Consider the following 24,250-nt stretch of genomic DNA (forward strand, 5'->3'; position numbering starts at 1 on the left):
CCTCGCTGCTCCAAGCCGTCTAGGTGGCGGCAACCACCAAGAGTAACAAGAGAAATCCACAGCGAAACACAATCACCAAGTGCCTCTAGATGCAATCACTCAAGCAATGCACTTGGATTCACTCCCAATCTCACTATGATGATGAATCAATGATCTAGATGAGTGGGAGGGCTTTGGCTAAGCTCACAAGTATGCTATGTCAATAGAAATGGCCAAGAGAGTGAGCTTGAGCCGGCCATGGGGCTATAAATAGAGCCCCAATCAAATAGAGCCGTTATACCCCTTCACTAGGCAAAACGCGTTCTGACCGGATGCTCCGGTCAGACTGACCGGACGCTGGCCCTCAGCGTCCGGTCGCTCGATGTCAGCCACGTGTCTAGACTCAACGGTCATCAGCCTCGACCGGACGCTGCTTCTTTGAACTGACCGGACGCTGAAGCCCCTGCGTCCGGTCGTTTACAGTAAGCTCCCGAGCATGACCGGACGCGTCCGGTCAACTCGACCGGACGCAGCCCAGCGTCCGGTGCTTAACCCTAAGCACTGTGCCGACCGACAGCCTGACCGGACGCACTACTTCAGCGTCCGGTCGTTACGGACTCAGCGTCCGGTCACTGTTAAACAGTGAGACCGAATCCCATTCTCCTCTAACTTCTTCACCCTTGCTCCAATGTGCCAACCACCAAGAATTTTGCATCCGGCACAATAGAAAATAGAGAGGGACCCAAACCCATCTCAACCCTACAAACACCTTGTGCACATGTGGTAGCATATTTACACAAATATTATCAAGGGTGTTAGCACTCCACTAGATCCTAAATGCATATGCAATGAGTTAGAGCATCTAGTGGCACTTTGATAACCGCATTCCGATACGAGTTTCACCCCTCTTAATAGTACGGCTATCAAACCTAAATGTGATCACACTCTCTAAGTGTCTTGATCACCAAAACAAAATAGCTCCTACAAGTTATACCTTTGTCTTGAGCTTTTTGTTTTTCTCTTTCTTCTCTTCAAGTTTAAGCCCTTGATCATCTCCATGCTATCACCATTGTCATGTTATGATCTTCATTTGCTTCTCTACTTGAAGTGTGCTACCTATCTCATGATCACTTGATGAACTAGGTTAGCACTTAGGGTTTCATCAATTTACCAAAACCAATCTAGAGCTTTCACCAGGCCCCTAAAATAAAAATATGTAGAACGGGTAGTTCATGATGTAAAAATAAAATATATGAAACCCAGAGGAAAATCAAAAGTGATGAAATAGCGTATGCAGCTTGGCGATCAGTTGTAGATGAACATTATGTTTGTTTTTGGATGAAGTGTTTATATTTAATATAAGTCATCCGAACAGTTAGTTTGTAGCTAAATCTCTAGCCCTAGCACTACTACAGAAACTTTACTGGAGGCGGGCCTTTTTGATTTTCCGCGGCGGGCAAAGCCGTCCGCCGCGGCCTAGAGGCCACGATAAATCGTGGCTTAACCGCGGCGGGCGGCTTTGCCCGCCGCGGTTAACCGATTTACCGCGGCGGGCGGTGTAACATGCCCGCCGCGGTAAATATACTTTTACCATGGCGGGCACGTTAGGATGCCCGCTGCGGTTAATCATTTAAAAAAAACAAAAAAAATCCAGAGCCCACTGGTGAGCCCATTTCTGAGCCCGCCGGCGAGCTCGCTCCAAACCCAAGATCTAGATGCACCGCCATGGATCCGCGAGTCTGGACGCCGGATCCATGAACCGCGACACCGGATCCACAAGCCCCACCACTGGATCCAGTTCGCCGACGCCGCCCTCCACCAGATCGAGCCTGCCGTCGCGGCCCTCCACTGGATCCAGCCCGTCGTCGCGCCCCTCCATCATCGCCGGATCTGACCGGAAAATGGAAACATAGAGAGGGATGAGTGAGAAAGAGAGAGGGATGTGTGAGAAAGGGAGAGGCCGGGTGTACCTCGCATGGCTTGCCGCGCGCAGCTCACCCCTCGCCGCCCCGCTGCGCGCCCACGCCACCGCGCCACGCGCTCGCGCCCACGCGCCAGCGCCTCCTCACGCCGCCGCGGGACGCCGCTCCGCCCGGCCTCCTCACGCCACCACGGGCCAGCGCCACGCTCTGTGCTCGCCACGTCGCCGTAGGGCTGCCGTGGAGTGACCATGCCGCGACTTGGAGAGGCGTAGGGCTGCCGTCCCGTGGAGAGGAAGAGAGGGAGTGGCGGCGGTGTATGGCTGAGAGAGGAAGTGGGGAGAGGAAGAGAGGGAGACGGAGAGAGAGCGAGTGGTGGCGGTGGAGTGGGGAGAGGCTGAGAGAGGGAGTGAGAGAGGATTTAGGGTTAGGTCTCTGTATTTACGTCCGAAGTGGCTGACGGGCCTAACTTGGGCCGACCGGGCCTCTCTATTTTTGGTGATGGGCCTGATAATATGCCCACCACGGTTAATCAATTTACCGTGATGGGCCCCTTAAGTTGTCCGCCACGGTTAATAGGTTATTAACCGTGACGGGCACCTTAAGATGTCCGTCACGGTTAATTGATTTATCATGACGGGCACTTTTGCCCGCCATGGTAAATGAAAAAGTGCCCGCCACGGTAAATCATAGCATTAACCGTGACAGCAGCCACTTGTGCCCGTCACGGTTAATCATAGGCAGGTGTCACGCAAAATCATTCCTGTAGTAGTGTGGCTAGCCCGTTAACAATAATGCGAAGCGCGGAGCCCGTATGCGTGTAGGAAGAACAAAGCATCGCTAAGAAGCCACTGCCGACCACCCGTAACGTAGAGGACAGATGCTCATGCACGTGTAGGGAGAAGCTAGAGATAGGGCCGTCTCTAGGGACATCCGAGCATCAACATGATTGTTCGGGGATTTATTGTGTCGAAAGCATGTGTCATCTTTAAGATGATATACGTAGAGAAAAAAGTCATTTGGAGAATAATTATGAAGAAAACAATATGGAGAGACATCAAAGACATATGAAGATTAGAGAATATTTAGAAGAATATTAAAACATGACTTAGCTTGATTGACGCCGAGTCGAGTAGAGGAGCCGGCGAGTCATGATGTCCTAGTAGATGGATGTGATTTGGATGGCTCACTTGATAGTTCGGATGGCTCACTTGATAGCTTGATCGAGTACGCAGAGTCATAGGCGAATGGGCGTAATCAGAGCCTAATGGAGTCAATCCACGTGGGGAGGTGAAGCACTTGGGTGTGTCCGATTGAGGCGAGGGCGTAGTCTGAGATCTTCCTTGCATGTCTGAGATACATGAGGTTGCTTGCATGGTGGTATAGATCCAAATGCATATGTGCTTGTATATCTCTTCAACTACTCCAATTAGCTTGTACAACTGATCAACAGCTTTGGTGGAAACACTGCTCCACATCGCGTTATCACCGATGGCCTTTCCTGATTGCTGGTTGTCGTGATCTGCGGAAACGATCTTGCGTATTCATTCAGAAATCATGAGCAACAACAAGATGTGATTAGGTTCCTCCCAACCAAAATCATGCAGACATACAGATATATCTGGAAGTATTCATATAACAATGTTTATTTATAATAAAGCGACTTCACTTAGATTTATAGATGATCATTGTCACGTGTAGATTGGTGAAAACCTTTTGCTTGCTTGCATCATCTTCACGTCATGGTGATGTAGACCACTCGTAATTTGCACGACATTCATAGGTTAATTCATGCTCGTGTCATATTCAGGTCCAGTCATCATTATGATACCGAGTAGATTGGATCTAGGTTGGCCGCTGTGCTTGACATGCGTGTCATCGAGCTGGGTTGTTCTAGTATGTGTGCAAAGCACGGGGTCACCTGCCATCGCTGGGCTCTGCACGCCAGAACGCACTCCTATGAGATGCATTTTAGCATCAGCCCCGTCCCGCTGTAGGTCGTCATGGTCGTCACGTGTTGCCAAAGGATGCCACCGTGATCAACCAAGTTGCCTCGGTTGCGAAGTTGATCTTGAGGTCCATCGAGGTATCGATTGTAGAATTCCATCTAACTCACCATGGGATCAAGCGCACACCCCTACCTAGCATGCTAATTGTCAATAAAATATGCTTGATGGTCCACCGAGGGGGCTACCCATGATGGTAGATTGATCGGTAGAGGTGCACGTAATCAGAAACTAGATGGTTACAGAGACATAAGACACAAGATTTATACAGGTCCAGGCCATTAGCGTGATGTAAAACCCTACATTCTATACTCTATTATTTTGTATTAATTGAGTATGAGATTCAATATGCTGTCTAGGGGACCCCTTGCCCCTCCTTATATACTCTAGAGGGGTAGGGTTATAAAAAAAATATCCTATTTGGTATTACAATATCTTCTTGTAGCCTTATAATGCACGTTGACTAGTGCCATGCGCTGCATGCCTTGATCTTGTGGGCTAGACCACCTCTGATGGTGTGGCTCATTCTTGTCCAGTGGATACCAGGGGTCATACCCCCACAAAGGCTGAAAGGGAGCTTGAGGAATTCAAGCAACAACAACAGGAGGAGTACAATAGGCTCAGTGAGCTAGTCTTGCGCTTAAGCTCTCCTGGTAATTAACTCTCTGTCTTCAACTCCGGTGGCTTGATGCGGTGAACATTTATGGTCTGTTGTGTGGACGCATGTGATGGTTTGATGTTGTGATACTCTATCAGTGATTCGCTGCTGACATGTGAAATATTAATTGTGGTTATTTGATTGCTAGGCTAAATTATTATGTAGTCAATCTATGTAGTAGTTATGATCTTGGATTACTTCTATGATGAATTGATTGTACTCCATACGGTACAACCAGAGCAGGCCATGTGATCAAACAAAAATGTGACACGTAGAGGAACCAATGCATGACATGTGAAATAGCCAGACCACAACACATGGGCTATTAAAAATTCGACACGTGGAAGGATGTCGTCAAGCCATGTGGCCGAATAAAAATACGAAACAGTGGATGGACAGTGCCGTGATGTGTGGTCGAATAAGAAATGGCCAGTGTGGACCAATAAAAAAATGCCACATGGTCTAATGAATAAGTGACACATGATCCAACCTCAACTACAACACATGTGCCCATAGAAAACTGACATGTAGAACAACAGGAACACAACACTGTGGTCCTAGTAAGAACGTGAAACATGCAAGAACCAGAGATGGCCACTGTAGTGCAATAAGAAGGTGACACATACCCGAACCATCTCCAATGCAACCAGCTATAGCATGTACATGTGGAAAAGCATCTCCAATGGAAGCACCCACCAGCGTGGCAGCCCCCTAACACGCATGCCAAAACAGTTCCTATGACATTTTGGTTTTCGTCATAGATCAAGCCACTTCAATGACGATTTGCGAAAATCGTCATAGAATTTCAAGTGTGATGCGACTTCTATGACGAACCGGTTTTCGTCATAAATTCATCATAAAACTGAAATTATGACAAATTTGGCTTCTTTAGTGATGAAATCTATTCGTCATAGAAGTTGATATTTCTAGTAGTGAAAGTTATGATGCCATAGTTTAGTTTGGTAATGTCTACTTTTCCTGCATGAAAGTCAGAGAACAATTGGACAATGTCATCTTTGACAATGGTCTAGCATGATTGGTAGAATTCAATTGGTATGCTATCAGGTCCTGCTGCCTTATTTTTTCCATCTGGAACAAAGCATAGCAATATATGCTAAATCCAACAAGACAATAAAATGCTTCATGTACTTGCAATAGCTTTATTTTCTAATAAAGCATTATTCCACTATCAATTGCTAGGAACCACAAGAATTAAAATATTTATATGGGTTTAATGACAACTTTAGAGAATAGAAAGGATACAACAACCTAACTGTGATTGAGTTAACGTAATTCACCGATAACAATAAAATGGCAATGTTTTTTTCATACATAATCCTTTGCTTAATTCCCCCCTTTTAACTAGTGTTATATATGATGTCGGAGATATTTTTCCTTCTTATGGTTTGTATGTGAACAGTGCTATCACCATTGTCTTGTGGTATTGGTTGAGTGCATCTAGTCCTGCAATATTCATGTAAAAGAAAATATCTTTATCATATCAAGAATATGCATCACTTATTGTATTTTTGGCCTCAACACTAGAGCACTCTAATGCAAGTGGTGAACCCATAGAATTATCTTTTTGAGTTTGAATTTGATCACCCAATATTTCAGTGACACCTTTACCACTAGAAAGCATGATTCCCTAGTAGTAAAAATAATTAGGTAAATTCTTAATGTATGTAGTGCTGAGGTTGTCTACTTTATATTATTATATGTTTATTAATTGACTCTCAATAACCCTTAATATATATTATTCCATCATGCAAAAGGTACAAAACTTATAGTTGGATAGAACTAATATCCTCAGTGCAAATAATTATTAACACTATATGCATTTTTCTCACAAGGAAGTCAATTATCAATACAAAGTCAATGAACAACTAGAAAAGTTACCAGAAACTTCCATATTTGTAATACAATGAATCAAAATGCTACTTCAATAGGCTCAGAAAACTCAGTGACAAATTGTGGGTTTATTAGCTAGTCCGCTTAAGTGTCAATGAATGAGTTTCACATCGAAGATGGATTGCGAGGAGTGCACATGGGTGTGCTTCCTCATGTATCTAACATATAGTAACACAAAACATTAGACTAAATAGACATGTATGGATACAATTAATTCCAAGGACCTAAACACACTACATAAACTCCACAACATTACTAAACTACGTGCAAATTAGAGAATATATATATGAAGGTAGATTCCTTTTTATCTATAGTTTGAGATATCCCCACACATTTCTTCTTAGTCACACAACACAACAATAAGAATGAGCTTAAGATTAGTTTTTGGGTGTTTAGCAAATATTTATGTTTGACACTAAACAAATAACTTATATATGTCATCTATTGTTTGATATCACAATAGAAGCAACCGCTGACCATGTTCATAAGGTGATTTATATACCTATATAAGAAAATCCATTTAGTCATTATAGATAGTACATAAATCTGATGTCATAGTTTTTTTACATTGATATCCTAACTACAACCAAAACACATTGATTTTTACTTCTCTTCCACTACCTAAGCAATGTACTTCAAAGAACAATGTTTCCTTTGACAAACAGACATGCAACACAATTATCACCATTGATGTATGGAAATGAGTTATGATATAAAACGACAACATACATAGTAACATTTGTTTCCTAGAAAAAGATAGCATAACAAATAAATTATGCTAGAAATGATTGTTCTTATATACACCCACACTTTCATATTCCACTTCACTATTGTCCATGGGCACAGTGTGTAACCTCAATATGCATAATTAGACCTGCATGGGCACATGGATGCATTCTATTGGGCTAAAGTATAGTAGCTAATCACTAAATTTAATGAAATCATCTAGGACATAATATTTTTTTTAAAAGATCAACATTGATATTTTAACGCACATAGGAAGAATTTGGTGAAACTAAGAGAAACAAATAGTATTATCACCCTTACCTATTGATAATCATTCCCAGCACAAACATATGCTCGATTTTCATGTAAAATTATAATTTTTTTACACACCAACTAATCAAATAGTTGAATCATAGTTTCCTCCATATAAGCAGAATCAAGTTAAGTTTGTAAAAGTACCAAATGGCATAAAGGGTAGTCACCTATGAAGCAGTCATTTTCTCCTTCTCCTCATAAGCATCCTCTTGTTAGACAGACCAGCATCGATTTTTCGTTAGCAGCCTCCCAAAATTCTCCCGGTATAGGTGAGTTTTTTTGGTGGCTTTCCATCCATCAATACTAGTGTAAATGACAGTGATATCAATACTTTGACACCTCTTCCTGGCTGCACTTGTCGTACACTTAGTTTTATGATTGCTCTTGACTTTAGTGCTCTTTTCCTTCACACAAAAAAGTAATTAATAAAATAATTAAATTATCCTAGAATTGGGTAGCATTATCTACACACATACTTTTATATTTATGGACCTTAAGGCATGTGTAACCTTAAATATGCATAATTGAACATTCATAGGCACATATGTACATGTATTTGAGCTTGAGCATACTAAATTCACCACTCAATGTTACATGCATAATAAATATGTTGAGCAATTAAATCAACACTATCATTTCACTGCACATAGGAAAAAATTTATGAACCTAGAATAAAAATAAAATGTTGACATCCTTAACTAATTATGTCATTCCTGACACAACATTATACTATATGCCAGAATGCATTTTCACACTATGTACACACCAACAATTCAAACAACTCAATTCTAGTTTTATTGATACAAGGAAAAAAGTTTATAAGTAATAAAAGTACTAGAAGGCATAAAGAATAGTTACCTGTAAGGTGGCCTCTTTCTCCTTCTCATAGTTTTCTTGCATCGTGGAGAGGAGACTAAACCTTTGCTTTCTATTTACGATGGAATCATGTTGTTCAAAGGTCTCCTCATGATTTTTGCTAGAGGCCTTCCCAAAGTCATCGCTACAGATTGATTTTTTGGTAGCCTTGCATTTATCAATACTAGCATCGATGATGGTGCAGTAAACATTACGTAATGTGCTGCTGGTGGATTGCTTTTTCTTACAAAAAGCCTTATTAAGGGGCAAGGTATCTATTGGATCAAAGGAGGGGATCCCTAAAACATTAGAAACCCTGGTGGTGGGTTGTGGCTGTGGTTGTGGTTGCGACATGTGAGGTCTATTAAGATCTTGTTGGATTGCGAGGTGGTTTACACCTTTTGAGCTTAGTAGCCTTCTGAACCTGGTTTTTGGCAATGTCAAGAGAGTTTTTATGATGACAAGAGGAAGAAGTTGGTAGAGTAAAGCATAGTTATAGTTGGGATCCATCTCCATAGATGAGATTATCAATTTGTAGGTTGGAAGGCACATATATTCCTTTTTTCATGTGCAATCGAATGCAACCACGATGGTGTTTTGGTGGCCGTAGCATTTGTGGACATAATCGCATTGAGCATCAACTGGCAGCATGGCATCTTTATTCTCTCCCACCAAAACAATGGTGGAGCTTGATGACTTAGCAGATTGGGAATGAAGGGAGGTCAACTCTAGAAAATAAAGGAGCAAATATATAAGGGAACATATAAAGAATAGTCAAATACCTTGTAAGATGGGTCCTCCAAGAAGACACCACATGTCTTTTTTTTGCATTGACATGTGTCAGTTGGTTTGTTTTCTTGCAATACACAAAACATAAAATAGCACTAGAATTAGACATGGCAACGGGGAATTCCCCATCAGGGGATGGCTCCTTATCCCCGTCCCCACGGGGGGAAAATCCCCGTCCGCATCAACATTCGCGGGGACACTTTTCTCCCCATCCCTATTACTCAACTAGTAATTAATCCTTGCAGGGATCCCCATCCTGTAGTAAAACTGTTAGAGCAAAGGTAGCACGAGTACATGACACAAGAAGCAAATATTTCATTGCCAATTTCTTAGAACTACTAATGTTCCTCCGGTGACGCAGTGCTGGTGGCATGGTGCTCTAGAGCTCTGGTGGGTGGCATTGGTGTGGACTGAAGAGTTGGCCACCTAGATTTAGGGTTAGCAGTGGTATATATACTCGACAATGGAGGGCCTTTAGATGGTCCTAGAGCTATTCCCGTCTTATGCTCTGCTCTCTGGTTCACCTCTCCACTCTCGTACACATCGTAGCAGGTCAGGAAGCAGGGATCGAGGACAAGGACCAGGGAACCATCCCTGTCTACGTCATCCTCAACAGGGATCAAATTCCTACCAAATCAATCCCCATGGGGATCAAATGGCCCCATCCCCACCCCCTAATAGGTGAATTCCCCGTGGGGAACTGGGGGTGGGGCCCCGTTACCATCTCAAACTTGAATGAATAAAATAAACCATAATAAATGTTTCGAATATTATACCTTGAGCCGGATGAATGCTGATGTCACCAGTGATGCGAGAGGTTGCGAAGACCTGCTCCTCCAATCACCAGTGCATGCTAGCGATGCAGTAGAGAGAAGATGAATAAGTCCAACTTACTATCATAGGGATTCCCAAAACCTAGGGGCTCCTAGTATAGTAATTTCTGGTGCACCTTTCCTAGGAGGGATTGGTGCACATATATTGGGAGGAGAACCCCCTACCTCCACATCAACTAGCAGTATAATACTAATTGATGTTTCACCTTTCACTAACTCCTATGGGCTTAAACACTAAAGCCCATTACACAACTTAAATGCTCAATCACCAGTTCTGTAATGGGTTTTAGTGTTTAATGACCACTATATTAGAACTTGGTAATTAGGCATAAACACTTCCATCTATATGAGTTTAATGATCTATCCCATATAGATTCTAGCAATCCCCAACTAGATCTTAAATACTCAATTTAACATTTTTTCTTCTCCTGCTACTGTTTATGTATCGACATTTTGTGGCAGAGATAGTTAAGTTATACTTCCGCTAGAGTTTCAATTTACACCAATAATACACAACTTGACTATGCCTTGAAGTGCAAAATTTGAGTGAATGAGTTTTAGTGAAAGTCATAACTAGCTAACAATAGCCTACCCCCATGGGCGGAACATATATGCACTATTTTTTGGTGTCTTCATAAGCTTACCGTAGGCCAACCAAGTCTCATAAACTGCGATGTTTAACAAATAATGTTCATATATGTATGTCCTTTCAAGAATGGTACATAGGACAACATCTTTGCTTATTAAAGCCAACAAAATACATTAAGGAATTTAGCAAACCTACCCTAAGGGCCGGTTTGGATAGATACCATAAAAGTCTGCCTAGGCAAACAGTGGCACCCTAGTCATCTGATTTTGGACGCCTATGTTGCTTGGTTAGACAATGCATGCCAAGCTTCCATCGAAACAAACCCTAAATCTTTGGCAGTATTGATCTTCACTTAGAAAGAAAGGGATGGAAATTACTCTCCTTAGTCAACCATTAGCTTGTTTTTCAAGCATGGATCTTATAATTCTAAGTACGAATTACACAGAACATCTTGTAATTCTAAGCAGAAACAGTATTCCTATCGATAGAATATGCTCGACAGTCCACCGAGGGGTATCCCGCGATGGTAGATTTGTCGGTGGGGATGCGCGTAATCAGGAACCAGATGGTGACATAAGGCGCAGAGACAACGATTTAGACAGGTTTGGGCCATCTAATCGACGTAATACCCTACGTCCTGTGTCTTTAGTGTATTATATTGATCTAGACGACCAAGTAGCTTGATGTAGCCTGTCCGCTAGAGGACCCCTGCCTCTCCTTATATACTCTGGAGGGGCAGGGTTACAAGGAAAGTAGCCTATTTGGTACTATATAATGTCTTGTGGTGCACGCCAAGCAGCGTCGTGCACGCCTTGATCTTGTGGGTCAGGCCACCTCCGATGGTGCGTCCCATGTCTTGGGGGCCATACCCCCACAGCTAGTTCCCGAGCCTGACAGTAGGTGACGCAGTCACGTGGTGCCAGGGTCATAAAGTAGAAGACCAGCCGAGCAGGCAGCCAGTCTTCGGGCGTAGCCTCGAGATGAGAACAAGCACATTCACCGCAAGGTGAAGTGTGCCCACTTAGTCCCCAAGCCTGCTGGAAGATGAAGAATGAATCTTGCAGCAGGGTCAAAGAAGTCTAAAAGCTTACTGACGTCGTCTAACATGCGCGTATCAAGACCCCAGACGTGCTGCCCAAGATTAGCACCCTGATCCGAACAGCATGGAGCAGCTTGATAGCACACCGATGAGACATAGCAAGATCCGAGCACTGAGGAGTCCCCAGCGTAGCCGATGATGTCCGACCACCCTGGGAGTTCCCCACGTAGCTGGCGATGACTGAGAACCGAGGAGCGAGGAGTCCCTGGCGTAGGCGGCAATGACCGAGCACCGAGGAGCGAGGAGTCCCCGACGTCGCTGGCGATGACCGAGCACCGAGGAGTCCCTGGCGTAGGCGGCGACATCCGAGCACTGAGGAGTCCCCGACATAGGCGGCGATGTCTGAGCACCGAGGAGTCCCCGGCATCACTGGTGATGACTGAGCACCGAGGAGCGAGGAGTCCCCAGCGTAGGTGGCGATGTCCGAGCACCGAGGAGCGAGGAGTCCCCAATGTAGGCAGCGATGACCAAGCACCGAGGAGTCCCCGGCGTAGGCGGCGACGTCCGAGCACCGAGGAGTCCCCGGCGTAGGCGGCGATGTCCGAGCATCGAGGAGTCCCTGGCTTAGGCGGCGATGTTCGAGCACCGAGGAGTCTTCGGTGTAGGCGGCGAGGTCCGAGCACCGACGTAATTGACGACGTCCATGCGGTGAAGTGTGCCCACTTAGTCCTCGAGCACGAAGAATCCAAGCGCTGAGGAGTAATCGGCGTAGCTGGCGATGAAGCACGAGCGACGAACAGTCTGGTCAACTGGTCGGCGGCGAAGTGAGCATTGAGTAGAAACGACCGACGAACAGTCCGATCAACTGGTCGGCGATGGAGTCTTTGAACAAGCGGTCCGACTAGTTGATCGGTGGAGAAGCCCGAGCACCAGGTGATTCGATCACCTGGACGATGATCCTGCAATACAAACATGTAGAACGGGTAGTACATGACGCACAAATAAATAAACTCTGGAGAAAAATCAGCAATGGTAATGAAATGGCGTATGCAGTTCGGTGATCAGCTGGCGTGAAAATATATTTATATTTAATATAAACCGCCTGAACAGTTAGTGTGTAGCTGAGTCTCTAGCCCTAGTTAGCCCATAGTCCATAACGTCGAGTGCGGAGCCCGTGCACGTGTAGGAGGAACAGACGTGACCAAGGAGCCGCTGCTGACCACCCATAACGCAGAGGGCAGACGCTCGTGCACGTGTAGGGAGGAGCTAGAGACAGGGCCGTCTCTGGAGGCGTCCGAGCATCAACATGACTGTTCGAGGGTTCAGAAAATTGTTTGGAGAGCAAATATGGAGAAAACAGTTCGGAGAAACATTGCGGCGATATATGAAGATTGGAGAATATTTAGAAGAATATTAAAGCGTGACTTAGCTTTGGACGGAGCGTCTGGTCGACGACGTATGGCGTTATCTGGTCGACGTTGACGACGAACACCTGGCGGGCGGTGAGTTGTTGGTGAAGGCGACCTCGGAGGTGGTTCTGAGATCGGATCTGCTGTCGCGGGGGCTGGTGTAGCCAGCGATGAATCGTCATTGTGGACCGACATGGATCTCCACGAGATTGACGACGAGAACGCGTTGTTGATTTGAGGTCCATCTGGATCGCCATGGATCAAGCACACACCCCTACCTGACGCACTAATTGTCGACAAAATATGCTCGGCAGTCCACCGAGGGGTATCCCGTGATGGTAGATTTGTCGGTGGGGATGCGCGTAATCAGAAACCAGATGGTGACACAAGGCACAGAGACAGCGATTTAGACAGGTTCGGGCCGTCTGATCGACGTAATACCCTACGTCCTGTGTCTTTGGTGTATTGTATTGATTTGGACGACCAAGTAACTTGATGTAGCCTGTCCGCTAGGGGACCCATGCCTCTCCTTATATACTGTGGAGGGGCAGGGTTACAAGAAAAGTAGCCTATTTGGTTCTATACAATGTCTTGCGGTGCACGCCGAGCAGCGCCATGCACGCCTTGATCTTGTGGGCCGGATCACCTCCGATGGTGCGGCCCATGTCTTGAGAACCATACCCCCACAATTCCTAACTCTCTATTGCTGCACCATGTCGATTGAGAACCGGAAGAAAAATAAATAAAATAACGAAAGTTCAGAACAGGCCACAAAGACTGTATTTGCAGATGGGTCTAGCGGGCCAGCAGGTCGGCCTGGGCCTGCCTGTAACCAGCAGACAGCAGAAACGGGCCTCTTGTTATGGGCCGAAACGAAACTCACATCCGATCCGATCCGATCCGACTGACACAACACCACCACCACTCGCCGCCGACGCACAGCAGAGCAGACGCCCCACCGTCGTAGCATCCCCGTGGCCATGGCTTCCACCGCCACCGCAGCTGCTTCTCACCGTCGTAGTAAGATGGAACCCAGTAATGTATTCTTCTTTCAGCGATCCATGAGCCTTGTTCTGGTTGACAGAACATGACGTTCAACGTACTGTCTGCAAAACAATATGTGCATATTGGTAGCTGATTTAGTATTTAGCATTGTATTTTTCATTCTAACCTCTGTAACTGATTAGCTTTTATTAGGACGGTAGCCAGTAGGTATGATATTACATTATTCACAAACCCCTTCTTTATAGCAGGTTTGTGGACTTTAAATTCCTTATTGCTTCTATAGCATGTTAGCAACTATGGGGCCTGCTCATGCAAGATCATGAATCTGGATATGTCTTCATATGATGTTTTGATGCCAAAGGATCTGCTGAAATAACATAAATTCAGGTCAAAGTTTTAGCTAGTGGTTGTTCTACCCCATCCTGTGTCCCGTTTTAGTCAGTTCTGTGAATTGAAGTTGTTATAACAGCCTTTCTGAATATTGCCCTGGTTCTCCTGGGGCCTTAAAGACTTCGACACACCTGCTGCCTTAACTCCTCTTTTGCTTCATTACTTTTGTATTTACAACAACAACAACAAAGCCTTTAAGTCCCAAACAAGTTGGGGTAGGCTAGAGTTGAAACCCAGCAGAAGCAATCAAGGTTCAGGCACGTGAATAGCTGTTTTCCAAGCACTCCTATCTAAGGCTAAGTCTTTGGGTATATTCCATCCTTTCAAGTCTCCTTTTATTGCATTTACCCAAGTCAACTTCGGTCTTCCTCTGCCTCTCTTCACGTTACTATCCTGGCTTAGGATTCCACTATACACCGGTGTCTCTGGAGGTCTCCGTTGGACATGTCCAAACCATCTCAACCAGGTGTTGGACAAGCTTTTCTTCAATTGGTGCTACCCCTAATCTATCACGTATATCATCGTTCCGAACTCGATCCCTTCTTGTATGACCGCAAATCCAACGCAACATACGCATTTCCGCGACACTTATCTGTTGAACATGTCGTCTTTTCGTAGGCCAACATTCTGCACCATACAACATAGTAGGTCTAATCGTCGTCCTATAAAACTTGCCTTTTAGCTTCTGTGGTACCCTTTTGTCACATAGGACACCAGATGCTTGGCGCCACTTCATTCACCCTGCTTTGATTCTATGGCTAACATCTTCATCAATATCCCCGCCTCTCTGTAGCATTGATCCTAAATATCGAAATGTATCCTTCCTAGGCACTACTTGACCTTCCAAACTAATATCTTCCTCCTCCCGAGTAGTAGTGTCGAAGTCATATCTCATATACTCAGTTTTAGTTCTACTGAGTCTAAAACCTTTAGGACTCCAAAGTCTCTCGCCATAACTCCAGTTTCTGATTCACTCCTGTCCGACTTTCATCAACTAGCACTACATCGTCCGCGAAAAGCATACACCAAGGGATGTCCTCTTGTATGTCCCTTGTGACCTCATCCATCACTAAGGCAAACAGATAAGGGCTCAAAACTGACCCTTGATAGTAGTCCTATCCTAATCGGGAAGTCATCCGTGTCTCCATCACTTGTTCGAACACTAGTCACAACATTGTTGTACATGTCCTTAATGAGCCCGACAGTACTTCGTTGGGACTTTATGTTTAGTCCAAAACCCACCACATAACATTCCTTGGTATTTTATCATAAGCCTTCTCCAAGTCAATAAAAACCATGTGTAGGTCCTTCTTCTTTTCTTTATACCGCTCCATAACTTGTTTTATTAAGAAAATAGCTTCCATGGTGGATCCTTCCGGGCATGAAACCAAATTGGTTCATAGAGACCCGCGTTATTGCTCTCAAGCGATGCTCGATAACTCTCTCCCATAGCTTCATAGTATGGCTCATCAACTTAATTCCCCTGTAATTAGTACAACTTTGAATATTCCCCTTTATTCTTGTAGATCGGTACCAATATACTTCTCCTCCATTCCTCAGGCATCTTGTTCAATCGAAAAATATGGTTAAACAGCTTGGTTAGCCATACTATAGCTATGTCCCCAAGGCATCTCCACACCTCCATTGGGATACCATCCGGTCCCATCGTCCTTACCTTCCTTTTATCCTTTTCAACGCCTCTCTGACCTCAGATTCTTGGATTCTCCATACAAAGCGCCTATTGGTGTCATCAAAAGAGTCATCCTAACTAAAAGGTTGTGTCCGTATTCTCACAATTGAACAATTTGTCAAAATACTCTTGCCATCGATGTCGGATCTCATCCTCCTTCACCAAGAGATGTTCTCTTTCATCCTTAATGCACTTAACTTGGTTGAAGTCCCTTGTCTTTCTCTCACGAACCCTTAGCCATCCTATAAATGTCCTTCTCTCCTTCCTTCGTACTCAAATGTTGGTAAAGATCCTCGTACGCTCTACCCTTTGCCACACTTACAGCTCGTTTTGCAGTCTTCTTTGCCACCTTGTACTTCTCTATGTTGTCAACACTCCTGTCATGGTACAAGCGTCTATAGCATTTTTTCATTCTCCTTAATAGCCCTTTGGACTTCCTCGTTCCACCACCAAGTATCTTTAGCCTGGCCTCCACTTCCTTTGGTTACTCCACACACCTCTGAGGCCACCTACCGAATGTTGTTTGTCATCTTCTCCCACATGTTGTTTATGTCCTCTTCTTCCTTCCAAGAGCCCTCTTTGATAACCCTTTCCCTGAATACCTCTGACATCTCCCCTTTCAGTTTCCACCACTTTGTTCTTTCAATCTTAGCTTGTTTATCCCTACTGCCACGCACCTGAAAACGAAAATCTGCCACCAAAAGCTTATGTTGAGAAACAACACACTCCCCTGGTATCACCTTGCAACCCAAGCATGCCCTTAATAATGCCTGGAAATCATGGATGTATTTACTGGTACAATATTCTTCTGCACAAACTAAATCTGTCAAAAGGAAAAAAATAATTTCTACCTTTTTGCATGTTTATTAGTACTTGAATATCTGATTGCACGGACATTATGACATGTGCAGGTCGCAGTATCAGACGAGACATCGGATCGAGCTGCCCTTAATAATGCCTGGAAATCATGGATGGAAGAACATATAGAGGCCACTGGCAAGGCGCCACCAGGGAATGTTGCAGGAAACTACACCTGGGTTGGTGCCCCCCAGAGGCCTCCAGACTTGCGGTTGACGCCTGGACGCCATGTCCAGCTGACTGTTCCACTAGAACAGTTGATAGACCGGTTGGTGAAAGAGAACAGAGTGGTAGCCTTCATCAAAGGATCAAGGAGTGCTCCCCAGTGCGGATTCTCACAAAGGGTGGTGGGTATCTTGGAAGCACATGGAGCGGATTTCGTTACTGTTGATGTTCTTGATGAGGAGCACAACCATGGGCTAAGGGAGACCCTGAAGACGTACAGCAACTGGCCGACGTTCCCTCAGATTTTCATTGGAGGGGAGCTCGTGGGAGGCTGTGATATTATTTCATCCATGGCTGAAAAAGGGGAGCTTGCTGCCCTATTTCAGAAATAGGGCTTACGTGCTGGATGATTAAGTTGCTTTTCATCCATTTTGACTCTTTTACCGAAGAATATCGTCAAAGCTTGTTTTGTACCCTTTACTGTATGTGCAACTACAAGCATACTTGGGTGGCTGTAAGAAAAAATTATTTGGCCTAAGACAATGATCATTTGGACTTTCATGGGTGCTACTTAGGTGATATATCTGGTTATTCCTGAGAGGAGATTCAGAGTTGGGGCCTTTTTTTTTTGGTCATTGCTTCAGATCATGTACATGAAAAAGTTGTAGGCTTGTGTGTTCATTCCATACAGTATGTTGTATACACAATGATTACAGGTTAATGCAAGACTTGTTTTTGGTACAGTAATATTTTTTTAGTAGAAAAAAACTGGATTGTAAGATGAAACTAGGGAAGGTGAAGTTGTGGTTTTCAAGCATGCTGGAGAACTGCAATGTAATAAGTTGCTGATGTCTATGCTCCTTTGGAGCTGTACTAGCTTAGTTTTCCTCTTCTTTTGGCATTAACCCTTTTTTTTTGGGTTGTGGGGGGGGGGGGGGGGGGGGGGGGGGGGGACTAGCAGTTCGTTATAGGTTTGATCAAGTATGGTGGGCAAAGGTTCTTGGATAGTTTTCTTGAAATCATGAACTGTACAGGCAATAAATAAGGAGGGAAAGAACCTTGCGTGTTCTGTTCTAATTTGTTGGAACACCTGATACACGAGTAGCGGAGGCCAGAGTAAACATAAGCTAATACCATTGGAGCATTTTGTGGATGTTTTGCAGGGATGCTAGACAAAGCCATCGCGTGGGGCCTGTGATGGAGCGAAGACCCCAGCGATTCAAGCGGAGGCCGTGCATGCTTCAGGGAGAAACCTAGAAAGCCTCCGCCACCGGCCGATGGTAGGGCGGAGGCCCGGGCGTGATCCTAAAAGATGTCTGAAGGAGTCCACGGGTGGAGACTCAAAAGCGAGAGCGGAGGCTTCGACGGCTCGGGCAGAGGCCTTGCTGTCTTCACTAGAGAAAGGGGCCTTCACAGCACCGCGGCCCAAGATTGGAGACGGGCTTCCAGTGGGCCTAAGGCTAAGGCCCAAGAAGCAAAGGCGGTGCAGGGGGACAAGACCCGGGATGCCTCTGAAGATTTGAACTAGTGTTAGGATATTTTAGGAATGTACCTTAGTTGCCAAAGGGCAAACTTGTACCATGAAGAAGTAGCCAACAGTGCCCTACAAAAGGGGAAGTCGGATGCTATGTAAAGGAGGTTGGTGAGTTCATTAATGAAACCTTAATTGAGCCTGTGCCCACCCTCCATTTCACACACCTTCGCCCAGAGCACTCGTCTGGGCGAAGGCCTTCCATTCCCCGTCTGCCGGAAACCCCCAGTTTTCCAACATTGGCGCCCACCGCGTGTTGGCCAAGCAAAACCCACAATGACAAGGACAATAGTAGCCTCCGCAAGGGCACCTACGGACCCCACACCAAGGGGAAGACCCAGGCGCAGCGCCCGAAGCACCTACGCCACCGCCCTAGAAGACCAGGCTACGGAAAGAACCGGCCGTCGAAGACCAGCCTTCAGCTTCTGAGGAGCAGCAAGCCCCAAACCCCACCCCGAAGCAAGAGTTTCAACAATTACAGGCTCAGTTGCAGAACATGCAGCAAGAAAGAGATAGGGTCGCAGCAGCCTTCGCCACAAACCAATGGGCAGCCCAAACATCAGCTCAGGCAGCGAAGATCAGGCAGCAGCTTAGCCGTCCTACAGGCCGAAATACAAAGTATGCAGCCCTCGCAATCTAGCTTCAACACATCCAACCAGTTCCACTCAGCAAATCAAAGCCAACCCAACCCCCCACCACGCACAATAGCTCAACCAACCTTCGGCACGCCTTACACCTTGCCACAAACCCACAGAACCATTGAGTCCAAATCACCACTATCCAAAGGCATCCAGAGTTCACCCTGGCCTCCCTCATACAAACCATCACTTTGCCCAAATTCAATGGAAGATCAGACCCACACTAATTAATCATGAGCTTTGAGGCAAGTTGTAGCCTCCGCTGGTGGAAATGAAGCGGTGCTAGCCAAATCTTTCGTCATCGTAGCCGAAGGCGACGCACTAGCCTGGTATTCGATGCTGAAGCCAAGCTCTGTGTATTCATAGGAAGACCTTTGCGACAAGATCCTAGCAAATTTTAAGGGATTCACAAGTGAATCCTTGACTTCTATGGATCTGTTTCAATGCAAGCAAAATCAAGGAGAAGCCTTAAAAGACTACTTCCAAAAATTTGTGCAAATGAAAGCAAAAGCACCCAATGTTCTGGAAGACATGGCTATCAAAGCAGCAATCGAGGGCCTTTGCATAGGACCCTTCGTAGCTCATCTAGCCAGAGAAAAGCCAAGGACCATCGAATACCTTTACATCAAATTTGAGAAATATTGCAGATCTGACTAATGACCTTCGCAGAAGACTAGAAGAGCAAAACCAGAGCAAACAGTTCCAAGGGCAACAGCAGGAATGCCCTAGAGAGGCAACAAAAGTCAAGGCCAGTCGCAGCCACCGCAAGGGCAAAGCCAATCAGGTCTTTAATATAGAGCAGCAAGGAAGCGACCAACAAGGGCAGCAACCGGCTGAAGGCAGGCCCAAACAACTGCACCTTAGAAACAAGCCGAAGGTAAGGGATAGTGGCCAAGGCAAGGAACTAGAATAGAAACCAAAACCAAAGGCAGCTAAGGCAATACTGCTTCTTTCATGAGAAAATAAGGGGCACATCACCAGGGATTGCCCATGATGCTAAGGAGACCCAAGAGAGGATCAAAAGCAGAGCAAATCCACAACCTCTGCCACAACAACCCGCAAGAGAGGTAAAGCCATACCTTCGCTACATCTCCTCAGCAGCAATACTTCCCAATATACACAAGCCTAAACTCCACCCAAATTCACTCATCCACTTTAGCCGCCGCCTACTACCCAAATTTCCTACCTGCATGGCGACCAAGTACCCAGCAGCAGGGGCAAACTAGCAACCAACTGGACAGAAGCCAACCTCACATACATAAACCCGAGGACTCCGCACATAACATTCATTGAGACCACTCAGCCATCTCTAGTACACAATAGGCAGCTAGAGGCATTGCCTCCGACCCCACCAATAGAACCAGCAACACCCAAAAATGAACCCAACCTAGAAAACCAACTCAACCCCCACACACCCCTACCCACCATCGGCATGATAATGCCTATAGCCTGGAGGCTCTTCAATGGAGTTCCAAACAAAGAAGTAGAAGAAGGATCACCTCAGGCTTGTCAACAACATAGCAGTCCAAGGCCCAACGCGCAACACTAGATTGGTCGAAGACACCAATCACCTTCTCAGAACAAGATCTGCAGCTGGAAAGTTACCCTCACACAGACACCATGGTAATCAAGGCTAACATTGTAGGATGGGAAATCAACGGGGTTCTCATAGATTCCGGAAGCTCTGTACATATTATCTTCGTCAATGCCTTCGATCAGATGAAGCTAAGCAGGAGTCAGTTGCAGCCTTCGGACTCACCATTAATAGGTATTAGAGGAAAAAGGATCGACGCATTAGGAAAAATATCCTTTCAAGTCTCCTTTGGAGGTTAGGACAACGCAAGAACATAATATGTAACCTTCGACGTAGTAGATCTCTACTACCCCTATAATGCCATCTTTGGAAGAGGTTTTGCAAACAAATTCAATGTAGCTATCCATATGGGCTATCTATGTATGAAAATGCCAGCCTTACACGGAACTATCATAATTCACGGTAGTCAGAAGGAGGCAAGAAATATAGAAAGAGCAATCTACAAATCTCAGCGCAATATAAATTCTATTGAAACAGCCAAAAGCAACTTACCGGTGCCTCCAGACATGCCGAAGGGCAAAACAGATCTCAGAGACCAAGAAGAAACAAACTTAGTCCCATTAGAAGATGCGGTCCCTAGACAGAAAGGTCACTATCGGAGGTAACCTATTCAAAGAAGAAGCAGAGCTCATAGAAACTTTAGCCAAGAACAAAGATGTCTTCGCCTGGTCAGCCTCCGACCTAAAAGGGGTAAGCAGGGATATTATATAGCACTCCCTAGACATCAACCCCAAAATAAAACCAAGGAAACTAGCGACAAAGGAAAATGTCGGAGGATAGAATTTTAGCAGCAAAGGCTGAAGTTCAGAAGCTGTTGGACGCAAACATAATCAGAGAAGTCAAGTACTTAGAATGGCTGGCAAATGTAGTACTAGTACCAAAGAAAAATGAAAAGATGAGAATGTGCATAGACCTCACAGATCTGAACAAAGCATGCAAGAAAGACCCGTTTCCACTACCAAGGATAGATGCCTCCTGTCGACAAGGTAGCAAAATGCAAACGCTTTTCCCTCCTGGACTGCTTCTCAGGATACCACTAGATCCGACTCAATAAAGAAGACGAGGAGAAGACAAGTTTCACTACGCCCTATCGAAACTGTATTGTTACATTCGAATGCCCGAAGGACTAAAAAACGCTAGGATCAACCTTCGCCTAGAATGACGAAGGCTGTCCTTCGGTCCCATAGCTGCAGAAAAATATTATAGCCTATGTTGATGATATTGTGGTAATGAGCAAAAATGAAGGAGATCACATAGCAGATCTAAAGGAAACCTTCACCAATCTAAGAGAAGCTGGGCTAAAACTCAACCTAGAAAAGTGTGTCTTCAGGCGTAAGCAGAAGGGAAAATACTCGGGTACATCATAGGACCCTGAAGTCATAAGGGCCAACCCAGACAAAATGAAGGCCATAATCTCAATGGTGGCAACCATCTACCAAAAAGGAAATCCAAAAACTCACCGAAAGAATAGTAGCCCTAAATAGATTCATTTCAAAGTCAGCCGAACGCAGCCTCCCATTCTTCAAAGCTTTGAGAGGCGGAGACAAGGTGGAATGGGGGCCAGATCAGTCGAAGGCCTTCCAACAGCTCAAAAATTACTTGACTACTAGACTCTTGGTGTGAGTGCTGGATCTAGAGTCACCATTACTCTTATATGTTGCAGCCTTCGATCATGCGGTCAGTGGGGTGCTAGTCCAAGAGAAGGAAGAAGAGTCGAAGGTCATTCAGCAGCCTGTCTATTATATTTCAGAAGCCCTGTTAGGAGCAAAACTGAACTACACATAGATAGAAAAATAGCATATGCAATGTTGATCTACTCAAGAAAACTAAAGCACTACTTTTAGGCACATGAAATCACAATACCCTCTTCGCAACTACTCAGGGACATACTCAACAATAAAGAAGCCTCCGGAAGAATAGGAAAATGGGCAACTGAATTATCCTAGTTCGAGCTCAATTATGTATTAAGAACAACAATCAAATCTTAAGCACTAGCTGATTTTATGGCAGATTGGACACCTTCGGTAAACCAAACCTTGTAGCCATAGCCTCAAATCTGGACACTATATACAGACGAAGCTTGGGGGCACCTAGGCGTTTTGGCCTCTGCCATCCTGAATAGCGCCATTTGGCCTTCGTACAAAGTATGCAGCAAGGTTAGAATTCAAGGCAACAAACAATACAATAGAATACGAAGGCCTCAATAAGGCTAAGGCACTCGGAGCAAAAACGCTACTAGCAAAAACAGACTCCCAAATCATAGCAGGACAAGTCAAAAATGAATACATAGCACGGGAACCAGAATTGGTCAAATACTTGGCCACAGTAAGGGCTCTTGAGCGAAGGTTCCAGGGATTCACCCTACAGTATATACCAAGAGCAGAAAACGTAGAAGCAGACGAGCTAGCGAAGGCAGTAGCAAACAACCTACCCATACCAAATGGAGCCTTTTACCAAGTATTGCGAGCACTAGCAACAGGTAACAACGAAGGCATTCAAAATAGTCTTAGTTACTGAGTCAGAAGACTGGAGGCAGCTGATCATAGACTGCCTGAACAATGTGCATCACATAGAAGATGAGGCAAGCACAACAAGAATGATAGCAAGAGCAAGAAGCTACACGCTGATAGATGGAATATTATACAAGAAAGGGGTTGTCCAACCACTGCTCAAGTGCATACCTCAGAGTGAAGGCAAAAACCTTCTACAAGAAATCCACTAAGGGTTATGCGGCTCACACATTGGCCCGAGGGCACTGTCTACGAAGGCCAATAGTCAAGGATTCTATTGGCCTATGCACATCAAAGACGCAGAAGAGATTGCCAAGACATGCCAAGCATGCCAGAGCACCTCCCCACATTAGTAAAAACCTTCAGCTTCTATACAACTTATCCCACCCACTTGGCCTCTACAGAGATGGGGCATGGACCTGGTTGGGTCGTTACCACCATCGCAAGGGGGGAACAAGTTTGTAGTGGTAGCGATAGAATATTTCACAAGATGGATTGAGGCCAAGCTGCTTGCAACAATCACATCAGGGTCAGTGAAAAAGTTCTTTTGGCAAAACATAATTTGTAGGTTCGGAGTGCCAAGAACCTTAACAGCTGATAATGGCAAATAGTTGCACTCAGACAAATTCAAGGACTTTTGTAGAAGCATAGGCACCAAGATAGCCTTCGCTTTGATCTACCACCAAGAATCAAACAGAGCGGTGGAAAGAGCTAATAGAGTAATATTCTTAGCAATATCGAAGACCCTATTCAACCTTCGCAAGGGCAAATGGTTAGAGGAACTACCAAAGGTTGTGTGGTCCCATAACACCATGACCTCCAGAATGATAGGTTTTGCACC

General features: G+C 45.1%; 1 protein-coding gene across 1 annotated transcript; it reads left to right on the forward strand.

The window, feature by feature from the left end:
* The first annotated feature begins 2,553 nt into the window (after positions 1-2,553).
* Positions 2,554-17,950, forward strand: LOC136479201 (monothiol glutaredoxin-S12, chloroplastic-like). Its single transcript, XM_066477139.1, has 2 exons — positions 2,554-2,580; positions 17,025-17,950. Exons 1-2 carry the CDS (start codon positions 2,554-2,556, stop codon positions 17,526-17,528), a joined length of 531 nt encoding a protein of 176 aa, XP_066333236.1. The 3' UTR covers positions 17,529-17,950.
* The last annotated feature ends 6,300 nt before the right edge of the window (positions 17,951-24,250 follow it).

This window comes from Miscanthus floridulus, chromosome 9 (genome assembly GCF_019320115.1).
Source record: "Miscanthus floridulus cultivar M001 chromosome 9, ASM1932011v1, whole genome shotgun sequence".
Classification (NCBI taxonomy): Eukaryota; Viridiplantae; Streptophyta; class Magnoliopsida; order Poales; family Poaceae; genus Miscanthus; species Miscanthus floridulus.